General features: G+C 38.5%; 1 protein-coding gene across 1 annotated transcript; it reads right to left on the bottom strand.

Moving 5' to 3' along the window:
* Window positions 1-5,555: 5,555 nt before the first annotated feature.
* On the bottom strand, window positions 5,556-16,919 carry LOC138610676 (protein-lysine 6-oxidase). Its single transcript, XM_069683476.1, has 7 exons — window positions 16,292-16,919; window positions 14,855-14,963; window positions 13,412-13,543; window positions 12,581-12,737; window positions 10,839-10,934; window positions 9,040-9,155; window positions 5,556-8,311 (listed from the first exon to the last, which is right to left on the bottom strand). Exons 1-7 carry the CDS (start codon window positions 16,818-16,820, stop codon window positions 8,305-8,307), a joined length of 1,146 nt encoding a protein of 381 aa, XP_069539577.1. The 5' UTR covers window positions 16,821-16,919; the 3' UTR covers window positions 5,556-8,304.
* Between the last annotated feature and the right edge of the window lie 833 nt (window positions 16,920-17,752).

Here is a 17,752-nt window from a genome sequence, read left to right as displayed (position 1 = left end):
GGCAGGATCAGCCCAGCTGAAGCCGCAGCCGACACGCAGCCGGTGTGAAGACCTTGACGGCGCGAGCTGGAGCCATCACGCCACGCAGCTGTCACGCCACGCAGCCGTCACGCTCTGCTCACGCTTCCAGTCTGAGTGAGCCGTTAAGGTTACCCAATATATTTAATGTTACTGTAACCCCTGTTTCATGATGTGTATGGTGTAGTGACCGTCCAATGTTCTAACATTAGTCACTTGCATGTGTGTATGAGCAGGTCTTGACGCGTAACCAATAACTAATGTCCAGAACGAAAAAACAGGAAGTTAAAACATCGCCTGTCTCCTCTGGGATAAACAATTATTTTCCAATGAGGAGTATCCGTTTGTTGTGCAGTGCTGATGATGTGTCCGTCTCCGGTAGATTAGTGTCCGTTTACACGGACAAACGCACGATAACGGTTTCTAGCATTCATTTAAAAACAAACGTAACGGACTGAAACTCCGTCTGTTTTCTCTCCTCTTCGTTTTGTGATGGGCCCACAGCCGGGCCGCTGATGAAGCAGCGGAGGACTGCTGTTAATAAGCTAACGCCACTGGTAAAGCTAATATAACGCTAACTGCTAATGTCCAGCTTCATTAAAGCATCACAAAATGGAGAGAAAACTGACGGCGAGTATCTCTGTCCGTCACGTTGTGTTTAAATTAACTTGTAAAGGCGTGTTTGTCCATCAGAGCGGACGCTAAGCTATCGCTAATTAGCTGGAATTCGGTCGGACAGACTCTGCAGTGTAACATAACGTTATGGAGTTTTTGAACATTTCATGCCATTAGTCAGAGACAGACCAAAGTGAAGCTTTTCTTTATTCACAACAGAAACTTGAGCAGTGACTGATTAAATATATTTTGGTTAGTTACATTTCCCTGTTATACTCACTTCATGGCTGCATCACCAATGTCCTCTTTTATTGTGGTGGCCTCGTCTGTACTTTCCTTTTTCATGTGACATTATGAAGTAAATCAACAAGATATTAACTGAGTCACATCATTGATATATTAACATTGCATTGTACAAGAAAACAAGATATAATATTTTTTGTGTTTTGAATATAATGCTAATACTGAAATTTAGCTATTGTTCTTTTTATCTGATTAATAATCGATTAATTGTAGAAATTATCGACAGATTAATCGATTATCAATATAGTTGTTAGTTGCAGCCCTACATGTTACCAAGTACCCCAACACGGCGGTTCCCAAACTTTTTATGCAGCGCACCCCCTTCTACATCCCGACCGGGTTGATGTACCCCAGACCCCCAATGCTTAAAAAAACAACAACTTTATAGACGCATTAAAGGCATCAAGTTTAATTCTGCACAAATAATGAAGATATTCTAAATAGTCAACAGATCACAAGATGCACTCTTACGTTCAAACTGAAACTGCACTGCAACAAACTTGTGCACAAGTCGTCACTTTTAAAGAGCAAAGAAGACGAGTGAGGGCGAGGAGAACTACACAGGCAGATCGGCCCATCATGACAGAAGATGGGGAAATGCTGTCATATTTTCAGCTGCATTAGAGAAAAATTGAATCAAGTTTAAATTACAATTACCGAACATAACACAGCGGTTACAGAAATTAGAACATCAGTAGCCTAATTTGAATCAAACTGCAACAATAAAGTCGCACACGATCCACCAAGTAAAGAGAAGGAGACTGACACATGCAGAGGCTCAGACACAGATCACATGCACATCAGAATTACAGAGCACTGTTGTTTCTGTTTCTCTCTTTGAGGTCGTCAGTAAAAGTCCTGCATGTTACTTCAGTTAAAGTGTGAAAGAATAATCAGATAAATAGTTTAAGTGTTATTATTTTCATTCTGCATTAATGTGTCCAACTGTCCACGCAGGTACCCCAGGAGGAGAATCTGGAGACCATAATGGAGGACATGGTGAGTATGGTTTATTTATAATGATGCCTGTTTACAACATGAAATGAATAAACAATACAACAAATAAAACAACGGATTTACTGAGTCACAAAACAGGCAGTAATGGCTGCAACATAATCCTACACAGACTGTGATAAATACTAAAGCAGATCTCACTGTTCTGATTTCCACCTTTCTTACAGTTACCTAATATATTAAATCTTATTGTGACCTCTGAATCATGATATGTGTGGGGTCACCAGATCAAATCTGTTAATACTTATTCATGCATCTTATTGCATTATCCAATATTGACACTGAATAAACTCACGTTGCAGCAGAAAAGATAAAGTTACATCAGAATTACAGAGCACTGTTGTTTCTGTGTTTCTCTTTGAGGTCGTCAGTAAAAGTCCTGCAAACTTACGTCACTTAAAGTGTGAAAGAATGATCAGAAAAATACGTATAAATAGAAAAATGTACCCTGTGATGGTTCTACTGTTATTTATTCTATAATAAGATCATCATTATACATGCAGAAATGTGGACGGCAGGTTTTACTGTCAGAGTAACTCATTTTGAACGAATAGGATTATTTCCATTCTGTGTCTATCTGTCCATCCAGTTCATCGCAGAGAATTAAACGCAAAATACGAATATGGACCCATGGGTATGTATGGTTTATATGATTTATAATGATGCCTGTTTGCAACATGAATTGAATAAACAATACAACAAATAAAACAACAGATATCCTGAGTCACAATCAGGCAGTAATGGCTGCAACATAATCCTACACAGACTGTGATAAGTATTAATGCAGATCTCACTGTTCTGATTTCCACCTTTCTTACAGTTACCTAATATATTAAATGTTATTGTGACCTCTGCATCATGATAGGTCGTGATGTTGTGATGTACTGAATATCATCACGGCTGTCTCCGGCATGATACGACCGAATCACAGAAGTGCTGATATTTAGGACAACATCACGACCTCAAGTGTGATATTGCTTAAGTAACATCATCATTATGCATGCATAAATGTAAAAGCTGCATTTTACTGTTAGAGTAATTAATTTTGAACTATTTTCATTTTGGATTAATGTGTCTAACTGTCCATCCAGGTCCCCCATAGCACAATAGGAACCAGTCCCACATGATCCATGAGCTGAAGGTAAATCAATCCACCGTAAGAACATCATATTTTGTGATACTGCATCAGTTCTCAAAAACAACATATTGATTTTTGATTAATGGCTGACATGCAAAGATTTTATTTTCCTAATGAAGTCAAAAGTTACTCTTCAAAAATAAGCAGTGGGGGTGCTGGTGTAGCTCAGTTGGTAGAGCAGGCGCCCCATGTCTAGAGGCTACAGTCCTCGACGCACTGATCGCAGGCTCGACTCCCGGTCTGCCGAGCCATTTGGTACATGTCTTCCCCGACTCTCTGCTCCCCACATGTCCTGTCTCTCTTCAGCTTTCCTGTATAAAAATGCCAAAAAACTAATCTTTAAAAAAAATAAAAAAGCAGTGCAATGATGCAGTGCAAGTAGTTTACTTAGTTGTTATCCATCAATCAGTTGGTTAGAAAATGAGCCCAAAATGAACCAACAGTCAAACCTCCAAATAATTTCAAACACATGCAAATTATTTCATCATGCAAAGGAGAGAAGGCAAATCCTGATGTTTGAACATGAAACATGACTTCAATATATCTATAACAAATCTTGTGAACTCTTCATATACTTCATCTGTAAAAGAATAACGAAACATAAGCACAAATCTTCAAGAATTAATTCTTGAGTAAATGTAAATTCCACCGCTGATACTGATGCACCATTAGACAGGTTAAGGTGTATGTTTATGTTGCGTTCACTGACTCCAGTGTGTTTATATATTTACAGGAACACTTCTGGGATGCTTGTCAGGAGAGAAGTGTGAACCTAAGCTCCCATTCGTCTGCAGTCAAACTCCCATGTGATCCCTGAGCCATCAGTCTCCTCTGCAGATTGAACTGTTCTTTCTTGTGTTCAGCACATTAAAAATTAAGCATTGAAAACGGCTGCTGTTCTGTGAGTCTGTGTTAAATCTCTGGTGTGTTTGGTGTAATCTCAGATATTCCAGTTTTAACACTGTACCACAGTTCTGCAGTATTTTAAGTAGTGCTGATCTCTATGCCACAAAGTGTGACAGAACTCACTATTATTTATGTTGAAATATATCAGGCGCTTTTTAAATATGTTTATACTTTTCCCAAATTGTTTACATATTTGTATACATGTAGTTGCAATTCTGTCACAGAAATGTTCTTCTGCTCAAATGTACGGTGGCCGGCAAGGGCAAACATGCTGCTAAAAGCCAAAACAAATACATTAACATCAAACACGCTGCAAATACAGAAACGATGCGAAGTCAAAAACACACAAACTCAGAAACTGCATGCAAAAGAAAAACGCTGCAAATACAGCCCTCACAACGGAAGTGCTCCAGGCCTGCAGGGGGCGCTCGTTGTGACAGGTTTATTATAAGGGGAGAGAAAGGGAGACGGTGCGTTTGTCCTTGCTGGCCACCGTACACCGTAATAACTTAGCATTTCCCAACTCCTCGTTTTTCTCCAGTCCCAAACTCTCCAGTCACTTCTGGCTCCAAAAAAAACCAACACCATGGTGGCCGGCAAAAAGGTATTAAATAAACTAATGGACGACGACACAGTGGTCACATCAATGTCTTGCAGTGGTGTAATGTAACGAAGTAATCGTACTTCGTTACAGTACTAGAGTATGTTCTGGGAGTATCTGGACTTTACTTGAGTTTTTAAATTTCTGACAACTCCCCGAACATTCTCCGTTACTCGTTACTTCGTCTTTGGGAGACATTTGTTGGTCTACTGAGTGTGGATAATCCGGAGAGAGGTTGAACACTGATGGTGGCAGAAATGCAACATCGTGGACGTTAACTGGTGTAAAAACCTCAAAGAAGAAGAAGATTGTTAACTTCCCTGCTCCTTTTCCTCTGCTCCACCCGGTGCAGCGTCACTTCGCCAGCACTTTGCCCATCTCTCTCTCTCTCTCTCTCTCTCTCGGTAACTACGTCCCCACCCCCCTACCCCCACAACACAAGTTACAGCAGGAGGACAGGGACATCACAGCCGTCATGTTATTGCGGAAATAAACCGTCTCTCCTGGTTGTTCCAAAACAGTAAGAGTAAAAAGACCCTGAAGTAACTTCTCCAAAGGGGTTGACTAATAAGATTATTCACGTTTCCCTTCATCATGATTGAAGATGCTATTGTTAAATTAGCGCCATTATTGTGCGATCACACAGCACGCTTTTATGCGAGTCTGTGAGTCAGACAGACAGACGTAGATGATAGAGAGGAGAGAGAGCAGCAGCAGCATTTTCTGGTTTGATATCTGTACTTTTACTCAAGTATGGCTTTCAGGTACTTTACCCACCACTGATTTCTTGTATACAGTCTAAGATATTTTGTCTGTTCGTATAATAGAGGCCTATCCTTTTTAGTGGCAGCAGTAACATAAACACTTGAGTAAAAACTTTTCTCCCACTCTCAGCTGAGAATTCACTTATAAACCGGGTGACTTGAAAAGTGATTGTAAATGAGTAAAAGCATGAAACTGTTCACATTCAAGCAAACTTTATTATTGTGATATGATGCAGTAATGCAGGTCGATAGCATGAGATCACTTCTACAGCTCTGCAGTTGTGTGGTTACAGGTCGTCAAGTACAAGTACACAAACAGCGTACTTTAAATACTCCAAACAGCACTCACCAACAGAAACACGTTAGTTTGACTTCTAGCAAGATTCACACCAGCAGCTCATTCTGTGTCCCTCTGCTAGTTTTGCTTATATTCAGTTCTGGGACACAACGAAAAGCTCAGAGTCAATCACATTAGCACCAAAGGTTCTATTCTACAGCACCAATAACGAACAAAAAATGTTTTATAAGTGAAATAAAACTGCCCAGGACATTTAAATGTCCCTCAAACTGTCATTTTCCCAAATTTCAAACATTAAATTTACATTAAAAATTTAAGACGGTCATATAACCTGATATAGAAAATAAATCTATAGAAGCTGAGGAAAAACATGCATGCAAGTAAGTTTGTATTCATACAATAATATTTTCTGTGATCATTAGAAAGAGGTTTTGTCAGACGTTAAAATAAAAATAATAAAAATAGTTTTCTTGGTTATAAAATTGTTATTCTGTGATTTTGTACGTCAATATAAAGAAAAAACAATTCCCCTGACCGAGAGGAAGGGTACGACGGAGTATTAGGGCCACACTAAAAAATAAATAAATTAAGATTTCGAGAATAAAGTCGAGAAAAAAAGTTGTAATTTTACAAGAAAAAAAGTTGTAATATTACGAGAATAAAGTCGTTATACTATGAAAATAAAGCCGTTATTTTATTAGAATAAAGTCGTAATTTTAGACTGTAAGCATAAATATAATAAATATCAGAAGAGCAGCCAGCCACCTGCACTAAAATGAGGAACGTGTGAAGTATAACTTCACGGTGAACATCTTGTGAAGTTCTGCTTGTAAATGATCGCACAGGAGGCTTCACACAGCTTGAGCCAGAGCTGTATTATTGAACACACCTGGGAGCATTGGAACATAGCATACATGTACCTCGCGAGACCATGCGAGATCTCCTGCCCAGTAATGTGCAAGCCCACTATACAGCTCAATACTCGTGATCTTAGTCATTTTAGCGCAGGCGACTGGCTGCTCTTCTGATATTGCCCTTCAAAATAAGATACAGGCTAACCATAGCCTAAAATTACGACTTTATTCTCGTAATGTTATTACTTTTTTTCTCGTAAAATTACGACTTTATTCTCGTAATGTTATTACTTTATTCTCGAAATCTTAATTTTTTTCTTTTCTTTAATGTGGCCCTAATACTCCGTCGTAGAATGAAAAGGACAGAAAACAGAAAAATACTTTGAATAGCCTCCAGGTCAAAACAAGACTCAACAAGCTGTAAAGAATAAATGTGCAAATGTTATTAAACAGAAGTAACCAGTAACTGCAGCTGTCAGACAAATGTGCAGTAAGTAAGAAGACGTTAGTCTTTATTCAGTAATTTGATGGAGGAAAAGAAGAAAATCTCAAGAAAAACTCAAAACAAATCCTGGTGTTTAGTTGAGATCAAAATTAGCCTTGGCTTTCTTTCCTTCGGTAGAAGGTGGAGATATGATCCTCTAAATCAAAGTTATTCCACCGAACAATTGTCTTACTACTTGTTCTTTATACGGGTTCTAAAGCTACGCTAACTAATTAGCTATCCTTTCTTCTAAAAATAACCTTATCTTCTTTCAGAGCTCATATTGACGTGAATTTATCAAAATGCTTTTCATTATTGATAGAAATTTGACAATTTCAAACTTTGTTTAAATAATGTATCATATGCTTAATTTCAGAAATGTTAATAACTCTTCTATAACACACTTGATTTGTTGGTCAGTTTAAGATGATTGTCCCCCTAAAAGTGACATTTAAAGAAGTTAAGTTACAGCTGGGGGTGTTATTGTTTGTATTTGTGACTTCTTGATTAGACAGGGCCACAAAGAAGAGATGTAAGTCATTACCACGTTTTGTTTCGAAGATACAATTTGTTCCCATGTTTTGGTTGAATCAAAAGATGTCACAAATTGTATCTGTAATCATGTTACATGCCTGTTCCTTAAATCACAAAAGTTGTTAGATTTGCATTTGTTAGATTTTAATGTTGAAACTTAAAGGTATAATCTCAAACTTTTTAATTTAAATAAATGTCTTTTAAGTCACTATCACCGAATGAAGTAACACAATGGTGATTAAGCCTATGGTCCACTGATGAAAGCCTTTGCATTTGCAGTATATATTATTATTACAGACTGGGTGTCTGTGGCGACAGTTGTGAAATAAAAATCACAAGCTGCGCCCAGTTAGTGACGCGTTTTCAATCACCCAGCAGTGGTTGGTCTGCCAGAGAGGGCAGGCGGAGCTAAGCGGCTGCATTTCCAGTTTCTGTAAGCATTGCGAGGAAACGGTAATCTACTATGGCTGAACAAACAAAGAAACGATGGATGAGTTTTTTACTACTACTTTAAGAAGAAAATCGCTAATTTAAAAATAGATATTAGATATTGAGAGGGCTACATACAAATTAAATGATGGAATTACAAAAAGTTGGTGCAACCTAATCCACAACCTTTAACATAACTTAATATTTACTCAACATATAAACTTACCAAAATCCTTTAATGCGTTCCCAAAATTATTCCTGAACTAAATTATTTCAGTCACTTGTAACTTTAAGCTTCATTCCTGTTTCCTCCTTTTGTGTTCAAGCTGTTGTTGCAGAATTAGTTTCAGTAGCTGCAAGAAACAAAAAAAACAACAACGTCAACCACTGACTGAAAGTATTGATCATTCAAATCCAACAGTTAACGCTACGTTTTCAAACTTACTTGAGTTTTCCACTTTTTCTGTTCAGGTCTGTTCCTTCTTTTTTGTCATATTAAAAATGAACATGGTTTGAAGAAATATTTTATCCGCATAAATCTATGGACAGCACTTTTGTGGAGAGCAGACCCATTATTTCATCATGTATATTAAACACTAAACAACGTGTCTGCTGTGTAGGGTTACTTTTGAGGTTGAATTACTCAGTCAGTGGAACAGCTTCTGCTTTTACATCCCAGAAAAAAATACAGATTTAATTTGTATTTCTTTCTGTAGTTTATGGAAAGAGCAACGTAAAATTGTCATTTTCCTTTGAATGTTTCAAATAAAAAAAGAACAGGTGAAGATTTGTTCAAGCATTTCTATTCCTGTAGAGTTATGGTTAAATCCTGACTACTTTCAACATAAAGCATCAGAATCTTTTAATTAGTAATATGGTTTAAACTCTTCTAGTCATTCCACATTTACAATCTGGCTTAAAAGCTTTCATTAAATCGACTAGTAAGTAATAAACCTCTAATGTAATAATAAACGTATTAAATAAATCTAGCTGAACAGATTTTGTAGATGTACTCTGAGCCCAGTTTAAACAGGTTTACTGTTCCCGACTAATATCTGGAGAAGAAGAAAATGTTTCTTACGACGTCGTGGTGCACCCGGAGACGTGAGCGGCAGTGCCGGTGTATTGGACCTCACAGCGAACCACATTGTTGTTAAAGTTGGACTCTGGAACCTGCTGCCTCGGGTTTACTGTCACCTGTCAGGACACAACAAACCAAAAGAAACACAGCTGTCAATCAGTCAAGTTTTGTTTGTTACATGCAATCATATAAAGATACATTGCAATGAAATTTAACATCATGAGGACCGGGGTTATAATAGTTTAGAATTTTTCATTGGTTTTTATTTTTATTTCGTTTTGACTTTTCGTTTTCAATTTCAGTTTAGTTTTTTGTTTTGTTTGTAAGTTTTAGTTTTTATTCTTTTTAGTGTTTTTTTTAGTTTTTTTAGTAATATTAGATACTTGTCAGGGGCAAGACCCAAGAAAAAGAAAAAATATTGTGTAATAAAAATTCATGGGAGGGATTGGTTTAAAACAGCCACAGCTAAAAAACTGGAAGATAGATTTAATATCCACCCACTCGGCATCTGTATGAAATAAGCTGACAAAGAGGAAAACTAAAGTCATGTTCTCCTTAATTTTATATTAGATTTGTAAACACACAATACAGTTTCAGTTATCTTTTTTTTTGTAAAGCAAGTTTTTCTTTTTTTTTTTTCTCGCTAAATGTTCCATTAAAATGTTACGTATAACAACTCATCATATCACGTCGTACCGTATCACAAGGTATCGTTTCACAACATATAACAACTTATTGTATCAGAACGTACCGTATCACAAGGTATCGTTTCACAACATATAACAACTTATCGTATCAGAACATACCGTATCACAAGGTATCGTTTCACAACGTATTACAACTTATCGTATCAGAACGTATCGTATCACAAGGTATCGTTTCACAACGTATTACAACTTATCGTATCAGAACATACCGTATCACAAGGTATCGTTTCACAACGTATTACAACTTATCGTATCAGAACATACCGTATCACAAGGTATCGTTTCACAACGTATTACAACTCATCGTATCAGAACGTACCGTATTACAAGGTATCGTTTCACAACGTATAACAACTCATCGTATCACATCGTATCGTATCACAAGGTATCGTTTCACAACGTACTGCATCACATCGTATCACAACTCATTGTATTTCAACGTATCGTACTACAACGTATGATGCAACGCAATGCAACATATCATATAACATCGTACCATATCACATCGTACCGTATCGTATCACATCGCATCATATCAAACAAACAGGAGGAACACTGGGGACTATTTTCAGCAGAAGATTAATCAAATCAAAATCATTGTTTATTACCAAGTAGGTTTACCCATACTAGAGAAGAGTATGATAGACAGAGTTTTGGTGCATACTGTAAACCTAACAATAAAAAATCAAAAATAGAAAACAAAGAACTACTACTGTTAAGTAACTTAAATAAACAATATAAATATAACAGAACACTAGATAAAATATGTAAAACAAATGAAAAGTGGTTTATGAAAAGACCTGTATGATTTGTACAGTAATGTGCAAGATGTTGCCTTGGAAGTTTGCAAAAGTGTGCTGTATGAAGAGCAGATTAGCACTGAACAATAACCAGATGAAGTGCGTTAATGTAACGCATTCAATCAGGAAGGAGGCTTAATATGATGTTACAATAATGTAACATTAAGGTAGGCTAGGCTTTGGTGCTTTAGTGAGGTTAATATAGAATAACACCGGGTCTGTACTTTACAAAAACACACAAATATCTGGAACTGAAAGAGAAAAAGTTATCTGGAGAAATTGAGATCCAGACCTTGAGGATGTATTTCCCAGGAGAGACGTCAGTGATGTCGATCCACTGACAGTCGATGTCAGCGTTGTAAGTGTCGTAACAACCTGGACTCAAACCCTGTAGGAACATATCATGACAGATATACAGTATATACATATTATTGCTACAATTTATATAAAAATTGGTAAATAGGTATTCAAAGAAAAAAAACATTTTGGCCATGTCTTTCTGAATTTCATTCAGAACTAAGATGTGCTATGCTAGGCTAATTAGTAGAGATACCGATACCGATTATTAGTAGTCAAGGAGGCCGATAACCGATATTTGGAGCCGATATTCATTTGCAGCAAAAGTGAAAATATTGGAGTCAAAATTTTTGATAATACAAACTCCTCTTAACTTTGTTTAAATGCCTTTAAGCATATGTTTATTAAACAAACAAACAAAAAGTTCCCAGGCTCAGCAGCATCTCTTATAAAGTTAACTGAAAATTTTAACAAATAATAAATAACTTCCTGAAGTTTTATAAAGTAAATAAAACAAAGTTAATTAAAATTTGCAAAGAAATGAACTTTTTCTCCTCTCCGCCGTGTGTGTGAGCACTCTGCATGCACAGCTTTCACTGCTGATTGGCTGTTACCTAATCGGCCCGGCCGATAATCGGTCTATCCCTACTAATTACACCTCTGATCCTTCCTTATTAAATAGTTCAGTACAAACACATAATTATGAATATACCTAATAATAGTTTTATACAGAAATAAATCCAAAGTACGAACAGACAAACCTTAGATTGTCTTTCATCTTTTATTTTAACATAATACTTTACACACGAACATGTTTAAAATGAGTTTTTCTCTCTTTTTTTTCTCTGTCTTATGTCCTTCCTAAGCTTGTGGCTCCTTTGCTTGCTCCTTTATTTGTGAGACAGTTTTAATATTTATTGTAGTTTAGGAAACATTGGAAATTGTGGTGCCAGAATGCTCTAAAATCACAGTACACTATAAGAGTAATACAACAGAGCATCAAATATAAGCTAAATATTACATTTTAAGTGTATCACGGGTCAAATGCAAAGAAAACAGCGCCTAATAGAAGAACAATCAAAGTACATTAAAGTTAGTCTCAAATTTTCAATTTAGTGCTCTTGAGCGCCACTGACTGGTGGGAATCTGGAATGACAGGAGCACACTTCCGAATTTAACCAGACGTCTACAGCTGGCTCCCTTTGTCACGGTTCTACCTCTTGATTTTCCTGGCTTCCTTCTTCTTTGGATTTTCACTTCTTGTTGAAGTTGTATCTGTAGTCATCCATCTTTTCTTTGTTTGTTCAGCCATAGTAGATTACTGTTTACTCGTAAATGCTTACAGAAACCGGACGTGCACCCGCTTAGCTCCGCCTACCCTCTCTGGCAGACCAACCACTGCTGGCTGATGGAAAACGCGTCACTAACTGGGCGCCGCTTGTGATTTTTCCCATGCGATGCCACCACAGACACACAGTCCATAATTCTGCTAATGCAAAGGCTTTCATCAGTGGGCCATCGGCTCAATCACCATTGTGTTACCTCATTCGGTGATCGAACCTTAACAGACTTTTATTTACGTGAAAAGTTCGAGAATGTATCTTTAAGTAAAGCGTAAGGGAAGAAGAAAAGTGGTAATGGTTTATCTGGTTTAATTAAAGTTGTATTATTACCTTATCACAGCAAATGAGAGCAATGATAGCACATGAGAGTGAAGGTAAGAGTATGAGTGTGTACCTGAGTGTGTGAGGTGCAGGCGAAGCGGCGGTAGTAACCCGGGTCACAGGAAGTGTCCTCCAGACAGAAGCTGGCCTTGTGGCCCTCAGCCACCTGCCTCTGAGTTTGTGCGTCCAGCAGCTCGTATATGCTGAACTCATCCATGCTGTGGAAGTGACTGAACAACAACAAACACACAACGATTGTACAGCAGCTCATTTAACTAACACACCCACATAATCTAATCAGTCCCTCCAGGATTTCGCAGGATTTTTCTGATTGTTGCCGCCGAGTTGCAGTGCGAGGCTTTGATGCTTCTTCTCTGTATAACACATTAAAAATCAACTGTGTGACTGGGACAAACGCTCCAATAAAACCATTTACTGGCTGAGCTCTGAGCGGTTTGCCAAAGAAAATGTATAAGAATTGAATGAAACAACAGGAAATTACCACGTAACAGTAACGTCAAACTGCGCGTGCCTTTATCAATGCTATCCATGTGCCCAAAGAACAATCTGCACATGATCTGTGCTGTTCTACTTGTTATATCGGGTTCTACGCTTATATAAAACCCTGCTAAGAGATGGTGATTATTATCTCACTGTACAAACACTGTGAGATGAATACTGACGCACATGTGAAGATCAATATTTGGTGATGTACATGTCAACCGCAGTGGGGGGAATAGGTTGATTGGTCTAATTTGCAGAAAAGTTGCAGAGTTTGGCCAAACTTGCAAGGTTGCATAAAGGTTGCGGTGATTGGCTCAATTTGCTAAATCGCTACTTCGCAACTTCCTGGAGGGACTGTATGATGTAAAACTGCTAATGCTAGAAGCTAGCAGCTACCTACTTATGACAGCTGTGCCACTCCCAGGAATATCGAGGTTTACTGGGCAGGAAGTCAGCTGTTCCCTGGTTCTTCACCCTCTGAGGGAACCTAAACAAAACCCGGGTGTCGTAATCCTGAGAGTAGGCGGAGGAACTGGAGGAGGAGAGGAGACGAGGACAGATAAGATTGTAATCCAGGTGGAATGTTTGCCAAAGTAAAAAGATGCTTCTATGATGATGCCACACAGATGAAGCTTTTCATTCATTCCTCATTTAAGGTCATTAGCAGAGCCGATAGCAGAAAAATGTCAAATTATATTACAAACATGAAGTAAGGTTACGTTTTTTTCTCCTTATTGATCAATCTGACCGCTTGGCTTTTGGAAAAAATCCAAGATGGTGGCCATTTCTGGAGATGGTCGCCAAATACTCCGACTAAAGTTAAAAGTTTAAAGAAATGTTTGTATTTAGCAAAGTCAGATTTTATAGGGAGACCAGTGAAAAGAGTTGCAATCAAAGTGGCTTGTATTATTCGTTAAGCATTGTTCAGAGCCAGTTCAGTCATTTTGGTGTCAGTTGAAGTTTTAAAATATCATTGAATAATATTCCACTTGTTTAAAACTGGTGTAATGATCATAATCATGAAGACGGACATTTGTATTGGAACAGGAAGCAAAGATGAAGCCTGGAAAACATTTTTGGAAAAGTAACAGGAACATACGCAAAATGAACCCTAATTAAAAATAACACTTGAGCCAAAAGGTGTTTTATTTGTGTTTACTGTATTTTTGTAAAAGACACTTATTAACATGGACTGCTGTCCATAAATGGATGTAATTCAGAAACCTCACACAGGGTGGACTCTTGGTTTATTGTGCACACAGTTGTATGTATCATCATATCCGAAGTGATAGCTCGTTTTAGTGTTTCGCCAAGAACACGTGTACAGAACTTGTTCCTAGTTCCAAGTGATTTTTTTATAAAAGTACTTTTTCTGCAGCTAGTAAAACAAAATATATGTAACGGCGATGCCAGGGAGGGGCTCGACAGAAATGATGTGGTTTATTTATATTTTTGGTGCAGAGACGAGAAACTAAAACCAACAGGTGATTTTATTCGGGGCGAGCAGGCATGAACTTTTGACCTTACGTTCCTATTAGCCAGAATGTTTTTTTGGTTTTTTTTGCTAAGCTAACGTAGCATTGACATATTAAGTGAATCAAAATTGACTTTTTATTCCATAACACGTCCACGTGTGAAAACATGATCGTCTGTGAACAGTTTAGTTATGCTGGGCTTTCTGACATAACTAAGTTCCTCTGTATAATTTAATGACTCAGTCCAGTTTGTGTCATTTTAAACTGATAAATTAGATGACTCCACCAATTTCTTTCACTTAATCGAGTCAATGAGTTTGTATAAATCTCAGCACGAATATGAGATGTTTGGACTAATTCAGACTTACGAGGCGAGGCAGTTCTCCTCAGAAGCACAGCGGAGGTTGTACATGGGCAACCTCTGGACGTAGGAGGCGATCTGGATGTAGTAAGGATCAGGAACCAGATCAGGGAGACCTGTGAACAAAACAGGGACACATAATACATTCATACTCCTTTAGACAGGAAATCACATTTATCAATAAAGCAATCCTCCAATACAAGACCGATGTCAGTTTTCCGGTACTGCCGTGTTAAGACCCCTTTCTAACACTGAGTTTGTTTACTGAGTCTTCTGGAGCTCTGTTGTATGACGATTACTGCCCCCTCCTGGTCTGGAGAACGATTTTCTCTTTTGTGCGTGTTCTTAACAGCGAGCTGGTTCTGCTGCGCTCTTTGAAGTGTGTTTAAGGAAAACTTTTTCCTAAAAAGTTTCGGTTTATTGACAAATTAAAGCAATGAATCTCCTAATGTGGTTCTTGGGGCGGATGTGAGCCATAGCTACGATATGCATTTGCTATGATACTGGGGTAAAGGTTCTGTTTTATGTAAACAGGAGCCCTACATTTTACACATTATTGATTCTTAAATATGTGCAATTGTTTTGGAATTTAAATGCTGTAATGGCTGCAATGTAATCCTTTGGGGCAACTGCACCTGTTCAAATCTAACCTAAACAAGTAACGTTGTTAGACACTTAGAATAAAAACTAAACAACTTTTAGTGGACTTTCCTCGCTTGCTCGTAATTGCCCCAAAGGATTACATTGCGGCCTTTGCAGCTGTATTGCGACTGCCATCTGAGGCAATCTACTGAACTAATTCCAAACTGACTGAACCTTGTACTCAACACCAAAATATGTTAAAAATAAATTTAAAAAAATTGGCCTATGTTAAAAGAAAACCTGAAGTCCCCTTTAAATCTTTCATGTCTGGGAACACGTAAATCCTTTCAATCCAAGTATCCGTCAATAATTATGACATCATGACAAAGGAGTGCGTGGATCCTGCTGTTACCTTATAGCTCAGTCAGTGCTCACACAGGGAGGAGGATAAAACATGATTTCATATGCAAATTCATTAATTCAGAAGAATAACCATTTTAAAGAAGTCTTAAAGCCACAGAAGCACTATCATAAAAATGCATATGAAATTAAGCCTCAGTTTATTGGCAGGCGTGTAAACACAGACATCTGTCTTTCCTTGTATGATCATGAAAGATTACTGAGGGGCGGAGCTACAGGAATAATGAGCCCATAAAAACGTACATTTAGACTCGGACGTTCATCATCTTTTAAAGTTTAATGGAGGATAAAACTGTAAACTCAGTTTAATAGAAGAATTAAAAAAATACAATAAACTTTTACTTAACATCTGACATTATAAAATCTCATTTTTAAATGAGATATAGATAGATAGATAGATAGAGAGATAGAGAGTGAGAGGAGATCAAAGGATGCTCCGTACCGTTCTGGTGGTAGCTGGTTCCGTATCCGTGCCGGGACTGAGTCCTGGGTCTGGGTCTGTAGTACGAGTTGTAGTAGTTATAATAGGGATAATAGTTGGAAGCCTTGTATGGGTTGTACGGATCGTCCCCGACCATCATGTCCTCACGTCTGACCGGGGCAGAGTCTCCGTCGCTGCCGGACGGCCGCTGCTGCTGACGCATCATCGCGCGTAATTGCGCGGTGCTGCTGGCTGCAGGGACCCGCGGGGAGCCCCGGGACGCAGCGGGGACCGTGTCGTTCCCGCTGCTGAGGACGACCACGGGGTTACCGTTGCGCGGTGACCCGGCTCGCCTCCTGGCAGACGGCCGGTACTGAGCGCCGCGGCTCAAGATGCTAAAAACCTGCCCGTTATGTTGCCATGTCAACCCCCGCCGGAGCGCATCATCATCACCTACAGCCTCCTGCGCGCGAGCCCCGTCAAGAAAACTACAGAGGAAACATAGATGTGCAAAAGAGAGCAACAAGGCGTCAGCGGAGAGTTCCTTCATTATTCAGAATAAATTATGTTTTAATCTATAAAATACAGGAACTATTTTCTTCCTCCAGCACGCAGCTGCTCATGTGAGTTTCTCTAAAGTGGTGCAGCTCAGAGGCTTCCACCGCTGTTACTGCTGAGAGGGGAGGAGGGAGGAGGGAGGAGGAGAAGAGAGGAAGAGAAAGTTTTTGAAGCCTCAGCTTGGTGGTTTTGGATGTACCCTTTGACTCTCATTTGATGTGTCGTTTAGTCTTTAAGCCAGCGTCAACAATAACTGTGATATAAGACCGAGCTTCAGGTGCCGTTTCTGCCATTTGAGGGCTTATTTCTTCCTATTTTTGCACATCATTAATCATTTGCCTCTGGAACTTTTAAAATCCACAAACTAAGAGGAAACCATTGCTGTGATTGAGACGGCTGAAATGTTAAACATGAGGCTTCAAAACAGAAGTCCAGAATGGGTGACATCATGATGGCTGCGTCCACTTTTCTGGGTCCAAAAGATGGAATGATAAAGGTACTTTTACTGAAAATAAAAGGTACGAAATGCCTTTATTGTGTTTGATTATTTATCTGCAAACGGCTTCAAACCTCTACTGACCTTTCCTGCAAAAGAGCTCAAACTAATGGTTGTGAGTTGGGATTTGTTGGTCCTTTTAAATCTGAAAATCAGGCTTCACTCAGGAAAAAAATGTAGCTAAACATCTTTTTGTCTTTTCAAAATATAAGTTCAGACCCATTGTTTTCTCCCCAAAGGCCGAGGTGTAATTAGAGCAATGCTTTGGCCTCATAACTGTCCTGTCTCAGTCTAATTATCTCTGTGGTCAGAGCTGCTCTCTAATTTGACAGCGTGTGGAGTGACCGAGTGAAAACTACATCTAGAGGGTCCTCACTGGATTAAAGAGGGGACCGGCAGGTTTAACCTGTTCGACATCTTCCATGTAT

The sequence above is a fragment of the Semicossyphus pulcher genome, unplaced genomic scaffold (assembly GCF_022749685.1).
Source record: "Semicossyphus pulcher isolate SPU_LCO1_2020_fin unplaced genomic scaffold, fSemPul1.0.p SCAF_6, whole genome shotgun sequence".
Lineage (NCBI taxonomy): Eukaryota > Metazoa > Chordata > Actinopteri > Labriformes > Labridae > Semicossyphus > Semicossyphus pulcher.
The sequence above is the reverse complement of the archived record's forward strand: the minus strand, read 5'-3'. Positions and strand labels throughout refer to the sequence as shown.